Source organism: Salmo trutta, chromosome 16, assembly GCF_901001165.1.
Source record: "Salmo trutta chromosome 16, fSalTru1.1, whole genome shotgun sequence".
Taxonomy (NCBI): Eukaryota; Metazoa; Chordata; class Actinopteri; order Salmoniformes; family Salmonidae; genus Salmo; species Salmo trutta.
The window spans coordinates 33,078,265-33,096,423 of record NC_042972.1 but is presented as its reverse complement, the minus strand read 5'-3'; the positions used below and the strand labels follow the sequence as shown (position 1 = coordinate 33,096,423).

The following is an 18,159-nucleotide window of genomic DNA, read 5'->3' as shown; positions in this document are numbered from 1 at the left end:
GTATGTATGCTGTGCTGGGGGAAAAACAGAAATGATAATAGTTTTGCCTCCATTGAAGCTTTCATGTAGACGATTGTTATGAGCCATATGTATTACTGAGCATGTGCGCCATCGTGTGGTATGAAAATGCTAACTGTAGCTGGAGACATGATCTTGTGAGAAATTAGTGAGATAAGATCATAATAAATATACAGCAGACATGGTAATGAGCTTCAAATATATTTATTGCTGGGGGGATAAGGTGTTCCTAATGTTTTGTATACTCAATGTATATTAGGCTTCACATACAGCATTTAAACATGAGACACTGAAATTGGTTGAGTACATTTGCATGACACCGACTGAGCGTCGGCTCTGTGACATAATTCAGAAACAACAAAAAAGGCAGATAACAAAACATGTAAGGTCTCTGAGATGCTCTCCTCTCCCTTTCAGTATGCCCCATCACTGCCCGCCTGCCAACACTGAAAGCGAACAAAGTCCAGAACTCGGGCTCCCTGCTGTGTCAGGTACTGGGCAACTGTCCTACTGGGGTCAGGGAGGAAGGATTGGGGCAACAGGCGTGTCCCCGTGTCCCGACAGGGCAGCTCATCCGTGCTGCCCAGGCATATGGGGGCCTCTCCCACAACAGGCTGCCCCAGCTTCCTCCCCAGGGTGTCCTGCGCCCCGTCCTTGCCCCCCCTGGAACACCACGAAGGCGCCGTATCGCCCATGGCCATGTCAGACCGGCCTGCCACGCCACTGTGGATGTAGTAGCTGATGTGCAGCCCACCATCACCGCCCGCCTCACTGACATGTTCTTACCCAGACAACCTGACAGGGGACGGGGCAGGAAATGACAGGAAACCACAACTTCACTAACAGAGCAGTCTTCCATTTCCAAGCACTTTCAATCAAGAAATAATGCTGGAGATAGAGGCTCTCAAAGTTCAAATCAAGTAAACCCTCTTTGATACATTTCAAATCATATTTGAAAATGTTTGGGCTACTTTTATTAGTCACTCACTTACGGTAAGAGCTAGCTGATCAGCCAGAGAAGCACCTTCACCCAAGTTCAGTTTAGAGAGGTCTTCTGCTGCCAGGAGACACTGGAACAAACAAAGATAAATGCAATTTTACATATTCCAACAGGCATACTAGGGTGATGTGGCTACTGAGTGGGGGTGGTGTGGTGATGTGTCATACCTTCACGTATCCAGTCTGACTCTGGTTTTTACTGCGGTGGTGAGCCATGGTGGCAAACACCACATCCTTCACCAGCTGCTGGAACTTCTCATTACGGGCAACAAAGTCTGTTTCACAGTTCACCTACAGCACACACAGACATGGAGGACATTGAGATACAGATACTTCTGATCACAGTGGAACTACTACTATATTTAAGTTTACACAAAAGCCTTTATCAAACTAAACAAAGTAAGATGACTGTCAAACTTCATAACATTCAACTTAAATTGCATGCAGACAGCATTGAGGAGGATGAGTGATAGGATCTTATTGAGTGAATGAGATCTGCTTACCTCCACCATGACAGCAGCTTTGTCTCCTACAAACAGACTGATCAGCCTCTCCTTGGCCCTCCTCCCCTCCAGCTTGTTGGCTTCTCCCTCAGGCCTTCCCCCTCAGGCCTTCCCTCTCAGGCCTGCCTCCTCATGTAACCATCTCTCTGCCTTTGTTGGAGAAAAAGGGGGCATTACACACACTATCCTAAATATACATTACATTTAAGTCAGGGGTTGCCCATTCCTGGTCCAGGAGGCAGGCAGTATGTGCAGGCCCTGCAGGGCAGGCTTTTGCTCCAGCCTAGCACTAAATCATAACATACTACTAACAACATTTTTCATTACTGTTGGACTGGAACAAAATCTTGCACATTCACCACCTCTCCAGGACAAATTTTGGACATCCATCCCTGCCATGCTTAGCCGGTGAGACTGTGCAGACAGAAGACATGTTTACCTGTGTGATGTCATTATCACATTTTCCAATGATTTCTTGCAGTTAATGAACAGTGCTTTTGCGTAGTTTCATAAGGAGAGCTTTCTCTGCAGCATGAAATGGACATCCTGTGTGTAAAGACTGTACATGCTGAATGGTGCAGATCTTGGGGGGGGGGGGTTGTGTTCAGAAAGCAAAACCATCAATAGGATGCTGGGGTCGGGATGCCAGGGAACGCTGTTCTCGCCTACCTTTGAGAACTGTTCTGGTAGATCTGAAAACACAAGTTAATGCCATTCTTGGAGATTTTTACAAATCAAAGCTCAACATTTCTCTTTATGAAAGACGGAATGTTATTGAACCACGCTGGGTACTACAACGAAGGTTACATATGTAACCACGGTTATGTGAGCTATATGGATCACTCCAATATATTGGTATCAATCCGTGATGGAGGAATACATCCGAGGTGAGGATTTACAGATTTACTCCTGTGTACACCTGTGTCACGGCTGGGGTCCGCCCCTATATATACTGTAGACCCCATGACCGCGACACACGTTCTCTACATCATTTGAGGAGCCTCTAGCGCCGTAGAGGATTGGCGTGATCCATATAGCTCACATAACCGTGGTTACAAACGTAATCTTCGTTATGTTTCACTATATTGGACCACTCTAATATATTGGTATACCCATACCAGATTTAGTCGGTGCTAGAGGGACCTGGCTTGCCAGTGGCAAAGTTCCAGTGCGGGACCGACACGCAAAGGCCGTCAATGTGGAAGGGGAGTCCCGGCACAGTCCCCAGAAGGGGAGGTGACATCCAGGACCGCTGAACCAACCGCAGACGGAGGTGCCACATTTACCCGATAGTCCCTCGTAAAGGTGCAAGAGGAAGCCTAGCTGACTGCAGCACAGATATCAGCGAGGGGCACTCCATTAGAGCCCAGGACACAGCCACACCTCGTGTTGAATGTGCCACCACAGATCGCAAGCACTGGCCTGCCAGCCAGGTGGTATGCTGTCGTAATCGTGTCCACAATCCAGTGAGAGCCTCTGCTTTGATAGCCCATCCCCCAGGACTCACCATAGTAGACAAAGAGCTGGTCTGTCGTTCTCACTGACCGTGTCCGCTCCACATAGGCAGCCAGTGCACACACAGGGCACAGCATGCCGGAGGGAGGCCCAGACTCCCCCGCCACTGCCGGGGGTTCATAAGCAGACAGGATAAAAGGGATGTTCACATGCTTGTCTGACAGAACCTTCGGGAGGAATGAAGGGTTGGGACGGAGAAATATACTCCTCCCACCAGGGTCCATCCAGTAGCACTCAGAACTTACCGAAAGAGCATGGAGCTCACCCATCCTCTTCATGGAAGTAATCGCTACCAAAAAAGCCACCTTCATCGAGAGGTGTTTCAGGGAGGCATACTCCATCGGTTCGAAAGGCGGCTTTTCCAAAGCTGCCAAGACCACATCCAGATCCCAGCTCTCCATTGAGTGGGTCCTAGCTGGACGCAGGCGACGAACCCCCTCATAAACCTGGAGACCAAGGGATGGCGCCCCACTGGCCTGTCCAACCACCCCACATGGCAGGCAGATATAGCTGCCAAATACCCTCTCAGTGTAGAGGCTGTCAAGCCCTCATCCATGCGAGACTGCAGGTATTGGAGGACATACTGCACCCCACATGACTCGGGCACAACCTCAATACCAGTGCAACAAGAGCAGAACAACCGCCAGTGCAACTGGTAGGCTGAGGTTGTAGCCGGTGCCCTTGCGCTCTGCATGGTGTTCATTACATTCTCCTGTTGTCCTAACATGGACCATTGGTGCCGTTCAGCGGCCAAGCCCATAGACTGAGGCGGTGCGGTCTCGGATGCCACAGAGTTCCCCCGGCCTGCGTCAGCAATCGTGAGCCAGAGCATCCAAGCCCAGAGGCCCTGGTGGCTCCGACATGGAGTACCACTGGGGGCAGTGTGCATTGTCCAGGGAGGCAAACAGGTCCACCTGCGCCCTCCCGAACTGCTGCACCACCTGGGGATGTAGGCTCTAGTCCAAAGGTGGTGGGCCGTCCCTCGACAGCATATCCGCTGCCACATTCAGGATGCCAGGTGCGTGCGCTGCGCTTAGAGACACTAGACGTCCCTGAGCACAGAGAAGGAGCTCCCATGCCATAAGATGGAGGCGGTGGGACCTCAGTCCACCCTGATGGTTGATGTAAGCCACGACTGTGGTGTTGTCCGTTCTCACCAGGACATGTCTTCCCTTCAGATATGGAAGGAAAGACCGCAGGGCCAGCAGTACAGCTCAGAGCTCTAGTGTAGTGATGTGCCTGCCGCTCCAAGGGGGTAGCCAACAGCTGCTGGCTGACCTGCCCTTGGTCACACCCCCCAGCCAATCTGGGAGGTGTCTGTGTTGACCAGATCCCTTCGGCACATCCCCAGCATCTCCACCCCACCTGAGAGAAAAGAGCGACAGCGCCACCTCAACAATGCCCTGAGGCACTGAGCGTTCACCCGCACCTGGCGGTGACGGTGGTACTTCGGGTGCAGCCGGTGGGAGTTGAACCACTGTTGAAGAGGCCAGAGATGGTGCAGGCCCAGGGGAATCAGCAATGAGGCCACCATCAGCAAGCCCAACAGGCGTTGGCAGGTCAGGGCGGATACCACCCGCACCTGACGAAAGTGGTCGAGGCAAGATAAGATCGTCTGAACCCTTCTGGTGGGCAGGCGTGCTCTTGTGAGGACTGAGTCCAGTTCCATGCCAATGACTCTTCTTGTCGTTTACAGTAATGCCCAGCCTGCCGATGTGGGTCAGGAACATGTCTCTGTTTGACAGGACCTGGGTCCTGGTTGGGGCACAAATCAGCCAATCGTCCAGGTAATTGAGGATTAACAATCCTTGGGACGTGAGAGGTGCCAGGACAGTGTCCATGCACTTTGTGAAAGTGTGGGGTGCCAAGGAGAGGCCAAAGGGAAGAACCATGAATTCATAAGCCGTCCCTTCGAAAGTGAATTGGAGGTACTGCCAATGAGCTGGGTGAACAGGAACATGGAAGTACGCATCCCTCAGGTCCAGCACCACAAACCACTGGTCCCTGGACATGGCCTGCAACATGCAGGCTTGGGACAGCATGTGGAACCTCAGTACCTTCAAATACCCATTGAGGTTGTGGAGGTCCAGAACCGGTTGAAACCCTCCGTCTCTTTTTGGGACCACAAAATAAGTGTAGTAGAACCCACCTAGCTGTTCTCATGTCTCGATCCTGTGGATGGCACCCTTGTCCAGGAGTGAGGAGATCTCCAGCCGCAGGGTTTTCTTCCAATTCACTTTTCTTCAGGCCCCTGAAGGACAGGGGCCAGCACCAGAATTGGATTCGGTACCCCTCGAGTATTGTGGACAACACCCAGGGGGACTCCACACCCTCCTCCCACTTTGCCCTTTGAGACCGGGTGAAGCGGCGGGGAAAGGGTGTGTCAGGGATCTTGCCGGGGCCTGCCTCTCCTCTGGTGCCCAGAGCGCCTGGGTCTCCCAGGCACATCCCTATGGCGGTGACGGTTGACAGGTTGTTCCTCCACAGCATGCTGTGCACCTCCCCGCTGTCGTCCCCCCAGCTCTCCTGCAAGGCCTCGCGGAACTCAGCAGAGATGGGGACAGATGGAGAGTCATCACTGTCCACCAGTTTGATGTCCAGTGCAGTGGCTACCTGAGTGAGTAGGCAACTCATAGCCTCTCGAGCCACTGGGGACGATGAAGCCCCGCTGCCAGCTTCTGATGGCCTGTCAGCCTGGTAGCCCAGCTCACGGTGGTGAACAGTGCCAGCATCGTCCCCCAGGAACAGCCTATCACTGGTCAACAGGGAACAGCTGTCGTCGCCATCGAAGCTATCAACCTCCTGACGCAGGGCATGCATCCTCCATTCAAGGTGGTCCCAGCAGAGCCATCTCCTGCCCCCGTCCAGGACTGGCAGCAGATGGGCTCTGCCTGCGGTGGCTCCGGCCACATTTCCTGGGAGGGGTACTGGGACCAGTACAGGGACTAACAGCTCACTGGCACACTACTCCTGAGGCAGGGAGCACGTCCCCAGCCTGAGCCTGGCCGACCCACTCAAGCCAACAAGGCCACGGAGCAGGGGTCCAACGCCCTGGGAGAGCTTATGCCGTGACCCGCTTGGAGGAATAGGAACCCGGTGAGGGATAAATTACCCAGTACCTCTGCAAAAACGAGGAAGACCCGTGTGGGAAAAGCAGGCAGACAAAAAAACAGCAACTGGGTAATGGATTTGATTTATTTGTTTTACGCCAACTGCAATATTACCTAGCCGGTTTAATATCCAAGCAGTAAAAACAGCACCATATGATGGAGTTACTCCATTAAGGAACTCCAAAGTTAATGTCTCAACGTAGTGAAAGCCCACCACGATACTCTTACACTCTGCAAGGGAAAGAACAAGAAAAAAACCCTGCAGGGTAATTAGCAGAGAACCCGTGCCTACGTCGCGGGGAGCAGCATGTTAAAGCAATTCACAACACACACATAGAACAAGCCAGTCGGCAAGTTGTGTAAGGTAAATACAGTTTGTGGCAGCAAGAGCCACCATACTAATGGATGCACACAGAGTCGTAGTGTAACGCTAACGAAACACAAGTACGACAAACTACGGGCGGAAGACATAGATCAACTGCGCAGCGAGTGGAGCACTCAAGAGGAGGGGCTGGCCATGAAAGTTTGTACCTCAAACCATACGGACGTCCGCCGAGAAAATGAAAGAGAACGTGTGTCGCGGCCATGAGGTCTATATATATGGGCGGACCCGAGCCGTGAACCAGGTGTACACGGGAGTAAATCTGTAAATCCTCACCTCGGATGTATCCCTCCGAGTGATACCAATATATTGGGGTGATACAATATAGTGAAATATAACATGGCATGGCCAAACTTACTGTTAGAAAACAAATTTTTCGTTGAGCTGGGAAATGTAGCTATAGTGTTTGTTTAGCGCCATCTAATGTACTGGAATGCATATCACACTTAGCACACAGGGCAGCACTTCTTTGGGATACAGTTTGATGGTACGAATCTGGTCTATTATTTTCTTTATTACATATTTTTTTACTTGTACTGTAGGTTTTTTATTTTGAGAGATACTGTTTCACACATTGGCCTATACTGCTATGAGGGGCAAGTTGTTTACATACAGTGGGGCTCCTTCTACACAGTGACAGGCCCCAACATCACAACATCAACCATTACATTGCACAGTATTTCCAAGGGCACTTACATTGACCCCTGTTGTAAGGCACGTGCCTATGGAGCTGAATGCTGAAACAGTTTTCCACTATGACATTGCACAATGGCAGCAGGTGTTCTGGATGTGCTACAGGCTGTACTGCAGAAACCATGGGAAGTGAACTACACCAGATGGCTAACGACCGAATATAACTGGCCCATTTCAGACTTTGAGTGGAAAGGTCCAGGAAAAGGAGTAGAGCATTGTTTGCAGAAATATGTAGAAAGTGAGAGATCCACACAATATGTCAGTATCTATGCATTATTATGCCTAATGGGCATAGTACCACATTTGAAATGGTTCAGACATTTATATCATGATACAGTAATCCATTTATGCAGTTTATTAATATGCAATATGCATGAACGCAGACAAAAAACATGGCAGGTGTTTCTATAACACAACAGAATCTGATAAGATGCTATTTTAAAAACTAGACGTGTTCAACAGGTGTGAGTGTGTGGAATTTCTCTGTGCCTGTAGTATTCATTAACTTCGTCCCTCCTACAAGTTAATACAAGTCCACTCTATATTTTTTTAGGAACGTTATAAACAACTCCGTTCTCCTATTCCCATGTCACCTCAGCATATTTGCACCATGTCAAACCTTTGTGTATGGATGCATCACTAGCGTCCTTCCACATCAACCACTGAATAGGTCATAGTCATATGTTTTACAAAAATATTTCGTAACAAATGGGTTACAAAAGAGGACACATTGGAAACACATTTATGAACAGTATGTTCAAACTGGGTCTAACTAGTACAAATGCTATCCTCAATATGTAGTAGCTGCCAATGCTAACCCCAGATTACTGTACTTAACATGATTGGAAGACTGACTACAGGGAGGAGCTGTCATGGATGCTGGAACTTCTGTTTGGCTCGGCTAGCTTGCTATATAAGGAAATCCATCTTTGGGACAGTGCACCTAGTTGTTGGATCTTTGCTGGGCCATAATGAAGATCATTCTGCTTGTTGTTCTGCTTGTGACCCTGTTCTTTCTGGGGTACAGCAGTAAGTATGAGCCCTCCTCGGGGTGTTATGGGGCAAAGGATAATCTACTAGATAATTATTATTTGTTAACTTCATTAGTATCACTTGAAATTAAATGTAATATACCTGTTAGAATATAATATTATCATTGTGAGTAGGGCAGACCCTAACAAAACCTGTCAGTGTAACACAGCCTGTGAGTGCTATGGAGACTGTTGGTCTGACTATGAAAGCCTCTGCAAATGTCAGTTACAGTAGCAACCATCTCTGTAAGTTTATTTTTATTTTTTATGAGTTAACTCCTTCAAAGCTGTCCTGAAAGATATGTGTCATAGAATGATCAATAAATTAGTGTCCAACCGCATTCTAAGCGCTCCACCTTGAAAGTCAGATAGTTAGAATAGTTTATCATCCATTAGGAAATTATTGATTTCTTAATTGGCTCAATGCCTAGTTAAAATGTGTATGAACTTTACCAAAATAGCCAAAACAAAGCATAGCTTAGTCTTTACATGTCAACAGAAGCAGGGTGTGAACTTTTCACTTTTGTTCCTTTTCTCCAGCTGGATCCACATCCTGCCAGGGCCGCTGTGACGAGAAGTACAACTCTCAGAACAAGTGCCACTGCAACTCCAAGTGCTCCCAGTATGACAACTGCTGCAGTGACTACGAAGCCCTCTGTAATGGTGAGAGGGGCCTGTGTCATTCTGATCTGGAGGCATGCAAACAAAACCATGTCCCTGAAACATATCCCACGGTCTACTACACCTAGGCACAGTTAGTTATTCATCTGTTATCTGTTTGAGCTGCCCTTCTTTCCATCTCGGAAAATTAACCACAACACCTGGTGAAATTCACATAGTGGTCGAGGTCAATCACAGTGCACCATTCAGATACTCCTGCATCATACGTGAAAGAGTCTTCACTACACAACCTTTGTGAACTAAGTAAAAATCAACATACTACATGTAGCTCAATATTAGACAGTAGTCAGTCATTGGCCTTTCTGATGGCCACGGTGGCAAGATGGCTCACCACCAGTGTTTGAATCAGGGTGCCCTCAGTCTTTTTACAGCTTGAGAATGCATTGGTGTGCTTGGCCAGTAGAGGTCATTGGTGTGCAATGTAAAGTGTTGCTCATCAAGCACAGCACAACAATCTTCAATCGGCTCCTTATGTGAAACACAGTACTCCAGTTCGAAGTCCTAGCTTACACATTAATGTTAAAATGTCAATTTAAGCTAAAACATAATAATAATGACTTCTCCACTTAGCACCCGCTCCAGGATTGTCCTGCCAGGGCCGCTGTGGGGAGAAATACAACTCTCAGAACAAGTGCCACTGCAACACCAAGTGTGGAGACCACAACAACTGCTGCAGCGACTACACCTCCCTCTGTGGAAGTGAGTTAACTGTTACTCAAACTGTTACACCAAAAGTATTATATCCTTGGTATTTGTCCTGACGTACACTACCGTTCAAAAGTTTGACAACATTTTTTTTTTTTTTTTTGCTTTTCTTTTAAAAACAAGGACATTTCTAAGTGACCCCAAACTTTTGAACGGTAGTGTACAAAATAACAAGTTTATGAGCCACAACAGCACTAAATGCCCTATATATTATTAAAGCGATGCCACTACTTCTCTATGTTACAGCAGTACAATGATTATTAATGTAAACTGTTCCCCATGTCTCTGATACTGTTTGTTCTATGGGTGGTAACCTATAGGTTCTATAGGTTCTATGGTGGCAGTACCTAAAATAAAGTGTTCCTTTCATGTGTCTGTTAGGCTCTGGTGGTGGAGATGGAGGCAGTGACATCACTGATGCTGAGATCAAGTCTATGTCTGAGACTCTGTATGCTCTGGACTCCAACAAGCCCTCTGCGTCAGAGCTGATCATTGACTCCCAGGCCAGAGTGCCCAACTCCGAGACCAGCTCCCAGAATGACCTGTCCCCACGCCCGTGAGATACTTGCCTGAAAAAAACTGTTATATTTTGTTTCTCTTTTCTCTTTCATTCTCTACTTCTCCATTTCCAACCACCTCTTTGTTCTATTATTCCTCTCTTCTGTCTCTCTCTTATATTATTTTTCTCTCTCTTTCTCCCTCCTTATATCTTCATCCCTCTTTCCCTGTCACTGTCCAACCTCTCCCTACTCTCTGCCCCCTGCTCTATCTCTTTCTCTCTCTCTGACCTACAGTATAGATATACAGTACCAGTCAAAAGTTTGGACACACCTACTCATTCAAGGGTTTTTCTTTATTTTTACTATTTTCTACATTGTAGAATAACAGTGAAGACATCAAAACTATGAAATAACACATATGGAATCATGTAGTAACCAAAAAAGTGTTAAACAAATATATTTTATATTTGAGATTCTTCAAAGTAGCCACCCTTTGCCTTGATGACAGCTTTGCACACTCTTGGCATTCTCTCAACCAGCTTCATGAGGCAGTCACCTGGAATGTATTTCAAATAACAGGTGTGCCTTGTTAAATGTTAAATGTTAATTTGTGTAATTTCTTTCCTTCTTAATGCATTTGAGACAGTCAGTTGTGTTGTGACAAGGTAGGGGTGGTATACAGAAGATAGCCCTATTTGGTCAAAGACCAAGTCCATATTAGGGCAAGAACAGCTCAAATAAGCAAAGAGAAATCACAGTCCATCATTAATTTAAGACATGAAGGTCAGTCTTTGAAAGTTTCTTGAAGTACAGTCGCAAAAACCATCAATCGCTATGATGAAACTAGCTCTCATGATGACCGCCACAGGAAAGGAAGACCCAGAGATTCCTCTACTGCAGAGGATACGTTCATTAGAGTTAACTGCACCTCAGATTGCAGCCCAAATAAATGCTTCACAGAGTTCAAGTAACAGACACATGTCAACATCAACTGTTCAGGGGAGACTGCTTGAATCAGGCTTTCATGGTTGAATTGCTGCAAAGAAACCACTACTAAAGGACACCAATAAGAAGAAGAGACTTGCTTGGGCAAGAAACATGAACAATGGGCACTAGACCGGTGGAAATCTGTCCTTTGGTCTGATGAGTCCAAATTTGACATTTTTGGTTCCAACTGCCGTATCTTTGTGAGACGCAGAGTAGGTGAATGGATGATCTCTGCATGTGTGGTTCCCACCATGAAGCATGGAGGAGGAGGTGTGATGGTGTGGGGGTGCTTTGCTGGTGACATTGTCTGTGATTTATTTAGCATTCAAGGTATACTTAACCAGCATGGCTACCACAGTATTCTGCAGCGATACGCTTTCCCATCTGGTTTGCGCTTAGTGGGACTTTAATTTGTTTTTCAACAGGACAATGATCCAACACACCTCCAGGCTGTGTAAGGGCTATTTGATCAAGAAGGAGAGTGATGGAGCGCTGCATCAGATGACCTGGCCTCCGCAATCACCCGACATCAACCCAATTGAGATGGTTTGGGATGAGTTGGATCGCAGAGTTAAGGAAAAGCAGGCAACAGGTGCTCAGCATATGTGGAAACTCCTTCAAGACTGTTGGAAAAGCATTCCTCATGAAGCTGGTTGAGAGAATGCCAAGAGTGTGCAATGCAGTCATCAAGGCAAAGGGTGGCTACTTTGAAGAATCTCAAATATAAAATATATTTGTGTAACACTCTTTTGGTTACTACATGATTCCATATGTGTTATTTCATAGTTTTGATGTCTTCACTATTATTCTACAATGTAGAAACTAGTAAAAATAAAGAAAAACCCTTGAATGAGTAGGTGTGTCCAAACTTTTGACTGGTAATGTGTGTCCTGGCTGTGTTTTCTTCCATCCAGTTTGTTCAAGTACCTGGACGAGGCGTCTCTGTTCTCCAAGCCATCGTATGCTGCCTTCATGGCCCTGCTGGACAACTACGAGAGAAACACAGGCACCACAGAGGACTTCACCCCCCAGCAGCTGGCTGAGCAGGATACCTTCCTCAGGGAGGCCATGTCCAACACCGAGCTGGGCAGAGAGCTCTACGCCTTCCTCTTCACCAAGGGTATGGTAGTATAGACATCCACTCTGTGGCCTACTGAGATAGCATAAGCCAGTCTTTATATCATCATCACGTCTCTAAGAGCCCATCTATCATTAATATGCCATACTTATCACATACAGTACCTTCCTAGCTTACACCTACAGTTCATGTTACAGTATATCTATGATACCACCCCTTCATATTTCTATCTCAATATTGCTCACTATCTCTGATGATGTCCAAACATCTATCTCCATGTAAAGAAGGTGTACCCAACTGCGCTTCAGCTCAGCTTGAACAAAAAAGTGAATCAGGTGCTCGACTGAGGGACTTGAAAATCCCCAATACACTCCATACTCCTGGAGTAAGGAATGTTGTTTGGATCTATCTCCATGTGTAATGTGTCAGTTTGCTGTTCTCTCTTCCCCAGGACGCTACAGCTCAGAGGAGGAGTTCCTCCATGACCTGAAGATGATGTGGTTCGGCCTCTACTCCCGCTACGCTGGCAAGATGGACTCCAGCGGCTTTGAGCACATTTTTGCAGGTATGATATGTGTGTGTGTATGTCTGTGCTTGTGTATGTGTAAAAGTGTGGTGCGTATCTAGTTTTGTTAGTGTGCAAACATGTGTGTGTGTGTTTATAAAGTGTATCTGTGTTATTCTAGGTGAGATTAAAGGTGGGAAGATATCTGGCTTCCACAACTGGCTTCAGTTCTACCGGCTGGAGAAACAGGGTCTAATTGACTACTACAGCCACAGCTTCGATGGACCTGTAAGCACCAAACAAACCATCACATTCACAACACAACTCTGTAATCATAACATAATCATAACACAAAGTCTCCAAAAATGGAGATTTGACTGAGACCTCTCTCTCTCTCTGTCATTCTCTCTCTCTCTCAGTGGACTTCCCACCCTGATGTTCTGGGGATGCAGTTTATGTGGGATGGCTACTTCAAGCAGGTTGGTTCTTCCATCATTGGCTGCAGTCCTGAGTTCGACTTGGCCGTGTACAGTCTCTGCTACATCACCCGTCCAGGAAAACAGTGAGTACTCCATTCATGTGTGTGTGTGTGGTTCATTCCTTTTTCATGATCTACCAAAGATGATGCACACACAATACATAGCCATTGCTGTTCTGCACTTCCATCCATTTTGGAACGTGTGTCATGTGATCGCTCATTATGTGAGTGTGTGCTTGTTGCCATTGTATGTTGTGTTTTCATCTGGTTTTCTGTGTGCAGGTGTAAACTGAGCCTTGGAGGGAAGTCACTGGTGATCCAGACCTACACCTGGGATAAATCCTCCTATGGGAATGGGAAGAAGTACATCGGCTCCGCCTTCCCTGCCACGCCCTAGAACTGAAGCACACAGTGGCCACTCAGCATTCAACAAGCTACCAACAGTCTGTCATCACATCCCTCATCAAACTAAACAAAGTCCACTTTTAGTCCTGACACGCAGGAGCATTTCAATCAGAACTTGTATTTGTCAAAGAGTCACATTTTGGTCAATGGGACAATTAATCCTAATTTAAATTAATATAGTATGAATGTATTGTCTCACTATAAATGTAGGTGCAAAACATAGATGTTGTAATTTTACAATTTACAATTTGGTAATTTAGCAGACGCTCTTATCAAGAGCAGCTTACAGTAGTGAGTGCATACATTTTGTAGTAATAAAGCGAAGGTGACATACCATTCAATATTGGGACTCTTGACATTTCTGCTCATGATTATTTGTACAATTGGGATTATTTTATTCTCAAAGAATGAAGATTCTAATAAATCAGGTGAACCCAAAAACAAGTTCAGGTTGTAATGTTTTACAATCACATTTGCCAGAACGTGTCCAAGATGATCAAGAATAGTCCAACACCAAGCAGTTAGTCAAGCAATGAAAACATGTGTAGGGTATGAGAATCCTATGCACTTCTGAGGGCATGCTCAAACTATGCCCAACGGGGCTGAAAATGGGCATTTACACGCCCCTAGAGCCGGCACAATGGTGACAGCCCACCACTAAAGCATGTGTGTATATGACACAATCGCTTACTGTCTTACCCAAACAAAAACCAAATGCGGTCTCCTGCACCCCTCACCAACAAAAAAATGTAAACGAATAGAAACAAAAACAGGTTTAGCAGATCCTATTCTGCTTGACCTACTCAAACAGTACCCACTAGCTAAACCTTTTCCTATCAGCTGTCCCACCCCAGCTGGGTGTGTGGATCTGCCTGTGTGTAAGGCTGCTTCCAGCTGGGATGGGGAGATCGAGTTTACCCTTTCACTCATCCAGGGTGACTAACGGGATAAACTCTGGGTCTGCCGGCAGGACAGGGACACACGCTTGCACCCCTGTTTAAAGAAAGTATTAGAGGAGATGGATCTGCTTTAGATCCCATTGTCCCCCGGTATGTTAGCGTCCGTGCCAAGCGAGAACACAAGGCCAGTGACTTCATGCTAAAAACACCACCTTTCAGGAATTCATCTGATTTGGGCCTCCACAAACAGTCTCAGTCTCACATCAATTTGACAAGAGAGATATGCTCTGTGAGGAATTTCTCCAGGTCAGTTTTGTCAGACCATATTACATTTTCTGGGCCGGTGACTGAAAATTAGAAGAGTAAATGTCCTCTCTTTTTGAACCCAAGATGGAATCAAATTAAACCACACTGGGGCAAGAGAGAGAAAAATATTCAATTGTTTCTTTTGTCGCTCTCAAAACTTCATAATCTAATTATAGCTGGCCACCCGCCAACCCCTCCACACATAGACCCCCAAATGGGCTCCCCCTGGCAGAACTACTAGCCACCTGACTTTTGTTTTGTAATTATATTATCCCGCTCTCTTTAGCGTGTCGTGGCTAATGGCTGAGCGGGATGGTCCAGCTGCCCACGCAGAAACAAAGCAGCTTACTGGGCCAGACAATGGGCCCGTGGAAAAGGGACGCCTGAAGGCGGTCGGCCAATGAGCATGCACTGCAGGGGGCCAAGGGAGGGTTAAGGGAAGGGTTAAGGGGGTTTGGGGTGTAGCTGGGGGGTATCTATTTTTGTGGCCCTGTGGAGCGGCCTCATCAATGGGATGGTTGGTATAAGGACACATGGTCCAGATCACCAGACTGTTTAGGGCTTGGGTTGGAGAGAGGTTCAAGTGTTGCTTAGTGGAACTTCCAAGCTGATCAGGGACCATGAAACTCAGAGTAACTTTCATTCTCTGGAGGTCTGTTTGTCTTTCTGAATGCTCTATAATTAACAATATGATGAGCCTATTGTCGTTCCTATTCAGAACATTAAAAGTGTTTGAAGAGAATTTAGGTGATGGGACAATGAGGGCCACAAGTATTATGTCAAGTGGTGATTGTGATATGTTATTGTCAAATAAAATGTAAAAGAAAATCAATTTTACACATAGCATAATTGTAATAGCATAATTTCTGATACGTGATATTGTGAATAAAAGCATTTAAAACTTAGGCCTAATTATAATTACACATGCAGTCTTTCCAGACCAATCATGACCCCCAATAACCAACCCTCCACCAACAAACACACGCGCACGCACACACGCACACACACACACGCACACGCACACACTCACAAACGTGCTCTCTCCTCCTGCCTCACTGGGGTATTGGGATCTCTCATAGGACTCCCAGTCTGACAGATGGACACAGCCCCCTCTCCCCACTGTAATTGTAAACAGGACTGCTGGGGATTCAGGAAGAGGTCGTGTGCCTAGGGGGGTGTATGTGTGTGTGTTTGTGTGTGTTTGTGTGTTAGAAAGTGGGGATTGTGTTCTGCTTTCTGCAGCTGAAGCCCCTGCTCTCTCAAGCAAACATACAAACATACCTACACAAGGTGAGTAGGGAGGGTCCTTAGGGATCAACGTTAGGTCAGATGAGAAGTGCTGAGCCACTATCAGATAGTTAATGAGAGAAAAGGGGGGAGAGGAAGGAAGTATGAGCCATCTGTCAGAGAAGTTCATAGTGCATGACCAACACTAAGGGGACCAGGGGACATGACAGCAATCATAGCTACATTTTTACCACTTGTGACATAGGGATATTTATCCTGCTTTATTTTGCTCCAGCTTTATTCTGCTCCAGATAAATGATGTCTTTATTTTCTCTTAATCTGTGTTACCCATCGTTTTCTCAGGTGTCTGCCAAAGTGAGGCTATTTGGAAGTGTGAGGCCTCAGATAGGATATTTCCAGGTTATTCCCACTCTGGGGAAGAGCAAGGCCTGGCTAAATTATTCCCATTCTGGGCTGCAGGTGTGGAGTAGGACAGGCGGGACCCAGGGGGACGTGAGGGAGATTGGGGGGGTCGGCTTGGGAGTGTGCGACACATCCATTGGGTGCACAGACAGTCCCCCCATGCAACCCCTCACTCCCCACCTCTCCAACACGAGCACATGTGATTCTTTTTCTCATGGGATGGTAGCACTTTCCTCAATGTCTTTCTATCTGTCCCTCACACAATCACACGCTGTATCTATTGAATGTAAAGTCTATACAGAGACAGTAGCGTGTATTCATGGATGCCAAGGGAAGCCAGGCCTCCCAAAAAAATGGATGAAGAAAAACGAAAAAAAAGACATACTAAATAATTTATCTTTCGTCTGTCTCTCTGTGTTTCATAAATGTCCTTCAATTCTCAAGAGGCTGAATGTACACTACTGTTCAAAAGTTTGGTGTCACTTAGAAATGTCTTTGTTTTTTAAAGAAAAACTTTTTTTTTGTCCATTAAAGTAACATCAAATTGATCAAAAATAAAGTGTAGACATTGTTAATTTTGTAAATGACTATTGTAGCTGGAAATGGCTCATTTTTAATGGAATATCTACAAAGGTGTACAGAGGCCCATTATCACTCCTGTGTTCCAATGGCACGTTGTGTTAGCTAATCCAAGTGTATCATTTTAAAAGGCTAATTGATCATTAGAAAACCCTTTTGCAATTCTGTTAGCACAGATGAAAACTGTTGTGTTGATTAAAGAAGCAATAAAACTGGCCTTCTTTAGACAAGTTGAGTTTCTGGAGCATCAGCATTTGTGGGTTCAATTACAGGCTCAAAATGGCCAGAAACAAAGAACTTTCTTCTGAAACTTGTTGGTCTTTTCTTGTTCTGAGAAATGAAGGCTATTCCATGCGAGAAATTGCCAAGAAACTGAAGATCTCGTACAATGCTGTGTACTACTCCCTTCACAGAACAGTGCAAACTGGCTCTAACCAGAATAGAAAGAGGAGTGGGAGGCCCCGGTGCACAACTGAGCTAGAGGACAAGTACATTAGAGTGTCTAGTTTGAGAAAGAGACGCCTCACAAGTCCTCAACTGGCAGCTTCATTAAATAGTACACGCAAAACACCAGTCTAGCTGGCCTGGCGCATCGTTGCCCATGTAAGGAAGTCAGGCTAGCAAGCAAGCATTTTTGCCAGGTAGCCTAGGATACTAAAAACTAAAAGTATGTACTACTGTATGACAGTATCATAGACCATTTAGGCAACATGAAAGGGGAGTATGGATTTGCTGGCGTTTCTCTACAACTAGTGTGAGTCAGCATGTTTTTGTTCTACTTGTAAGCACACACACATACACACAGAAATCAGTACCATGGACAGGCACAACTTATTTAGCTATTGATGACTGGACTAAATAGTTTTTGGTATATTTTAGTTGCCACTTTATTAGACTAAGCAGAGGTGATTAGATGATGTTGAAGTTGAAATGGTGCTGGATAAGTGGAGGCAGCGCATGTTTTCTTTGTGACTTGTGTTAACTCTCCTTTGTTTTAAATCAATAGTTTAGCAGTCCAAAAATATTGGAAAAATTAACTTGTTTGACAATGCTGTAGGTCATGTAACTGTTTGTTACATGCAATATGCTTTGTGGACTTCAGGAAGTTTGTTGAATTTATTCTGCCACTTTGTCT

At 46.0% G+C, this 18,159-nt stretch overlaps 1 protein-coding gene and 1 pseudogene across 1 annotated transcript; one reads left to right on the top strand and one right to left on the bottom strand.

The window, feature by feature from the left end:
- Positions 1-206: 206 nt before the first annotated feature.
- LOC115149868 (elongation factor Ts, mitochondrial-like) lies at positions 207-2,235 on the bottom strand (annotated as a pseudogene).
- A 5,909-nt stretch (positions 2,236-8,144) lies between these two features.
- On the top strand, positions 8,145-14,034 carry LOC115150583 (poly(U)-specific endoribonuclease). The gene is made up of 9 exons (XM_029694029.1): positions 8,145-8,249; positions 8,792-8,914; positions 9,503-9,631; positions 10,019-10,193; positions 12,039-12,244; positions 12,654-12,767; positions 12,889-12,995; positions 13,127-13,269; positions 13,468-14,034. Exons 1-9 carry the CDS (start codon positions 8,192-8,194, stop codon positions 13,580-13,582), a joined length of 1,170 nt encoding a protein of 389 aa, XP_029549889.1. The 5' UTR covers positions 8,145-8,191; the 3' UTR covers positions 13,583-14,034.
- Positions 14,035-18,159: the final 4,125 nt, after the last annotated feature.

Bases quoted from the DNA above. Each gene is read 5' to 3' on its own strand.
- LOC115150583 (XM_029694029.1), top strand. From the start codon at position 8,192: ATGAAGATCATTCTGCTTGTTGTTCTGCTTGTGACCCTGTTCTTTCTG. The intron at 9,632-10,018 runs GTGAGTTAACTG...TGTGTCTGTTAG, and splicing joins CTACACCTCCCTCTGTGGAA to GCTCTGGTGGTGGAGATGGA. The intron at 10,194-12,038 runs GTGAGATACTTG...TCTTCCATCCAG, and splicing joins AATGACCTGTCCCCACGCCC to TTTGTTCAAGTACCTGGACG.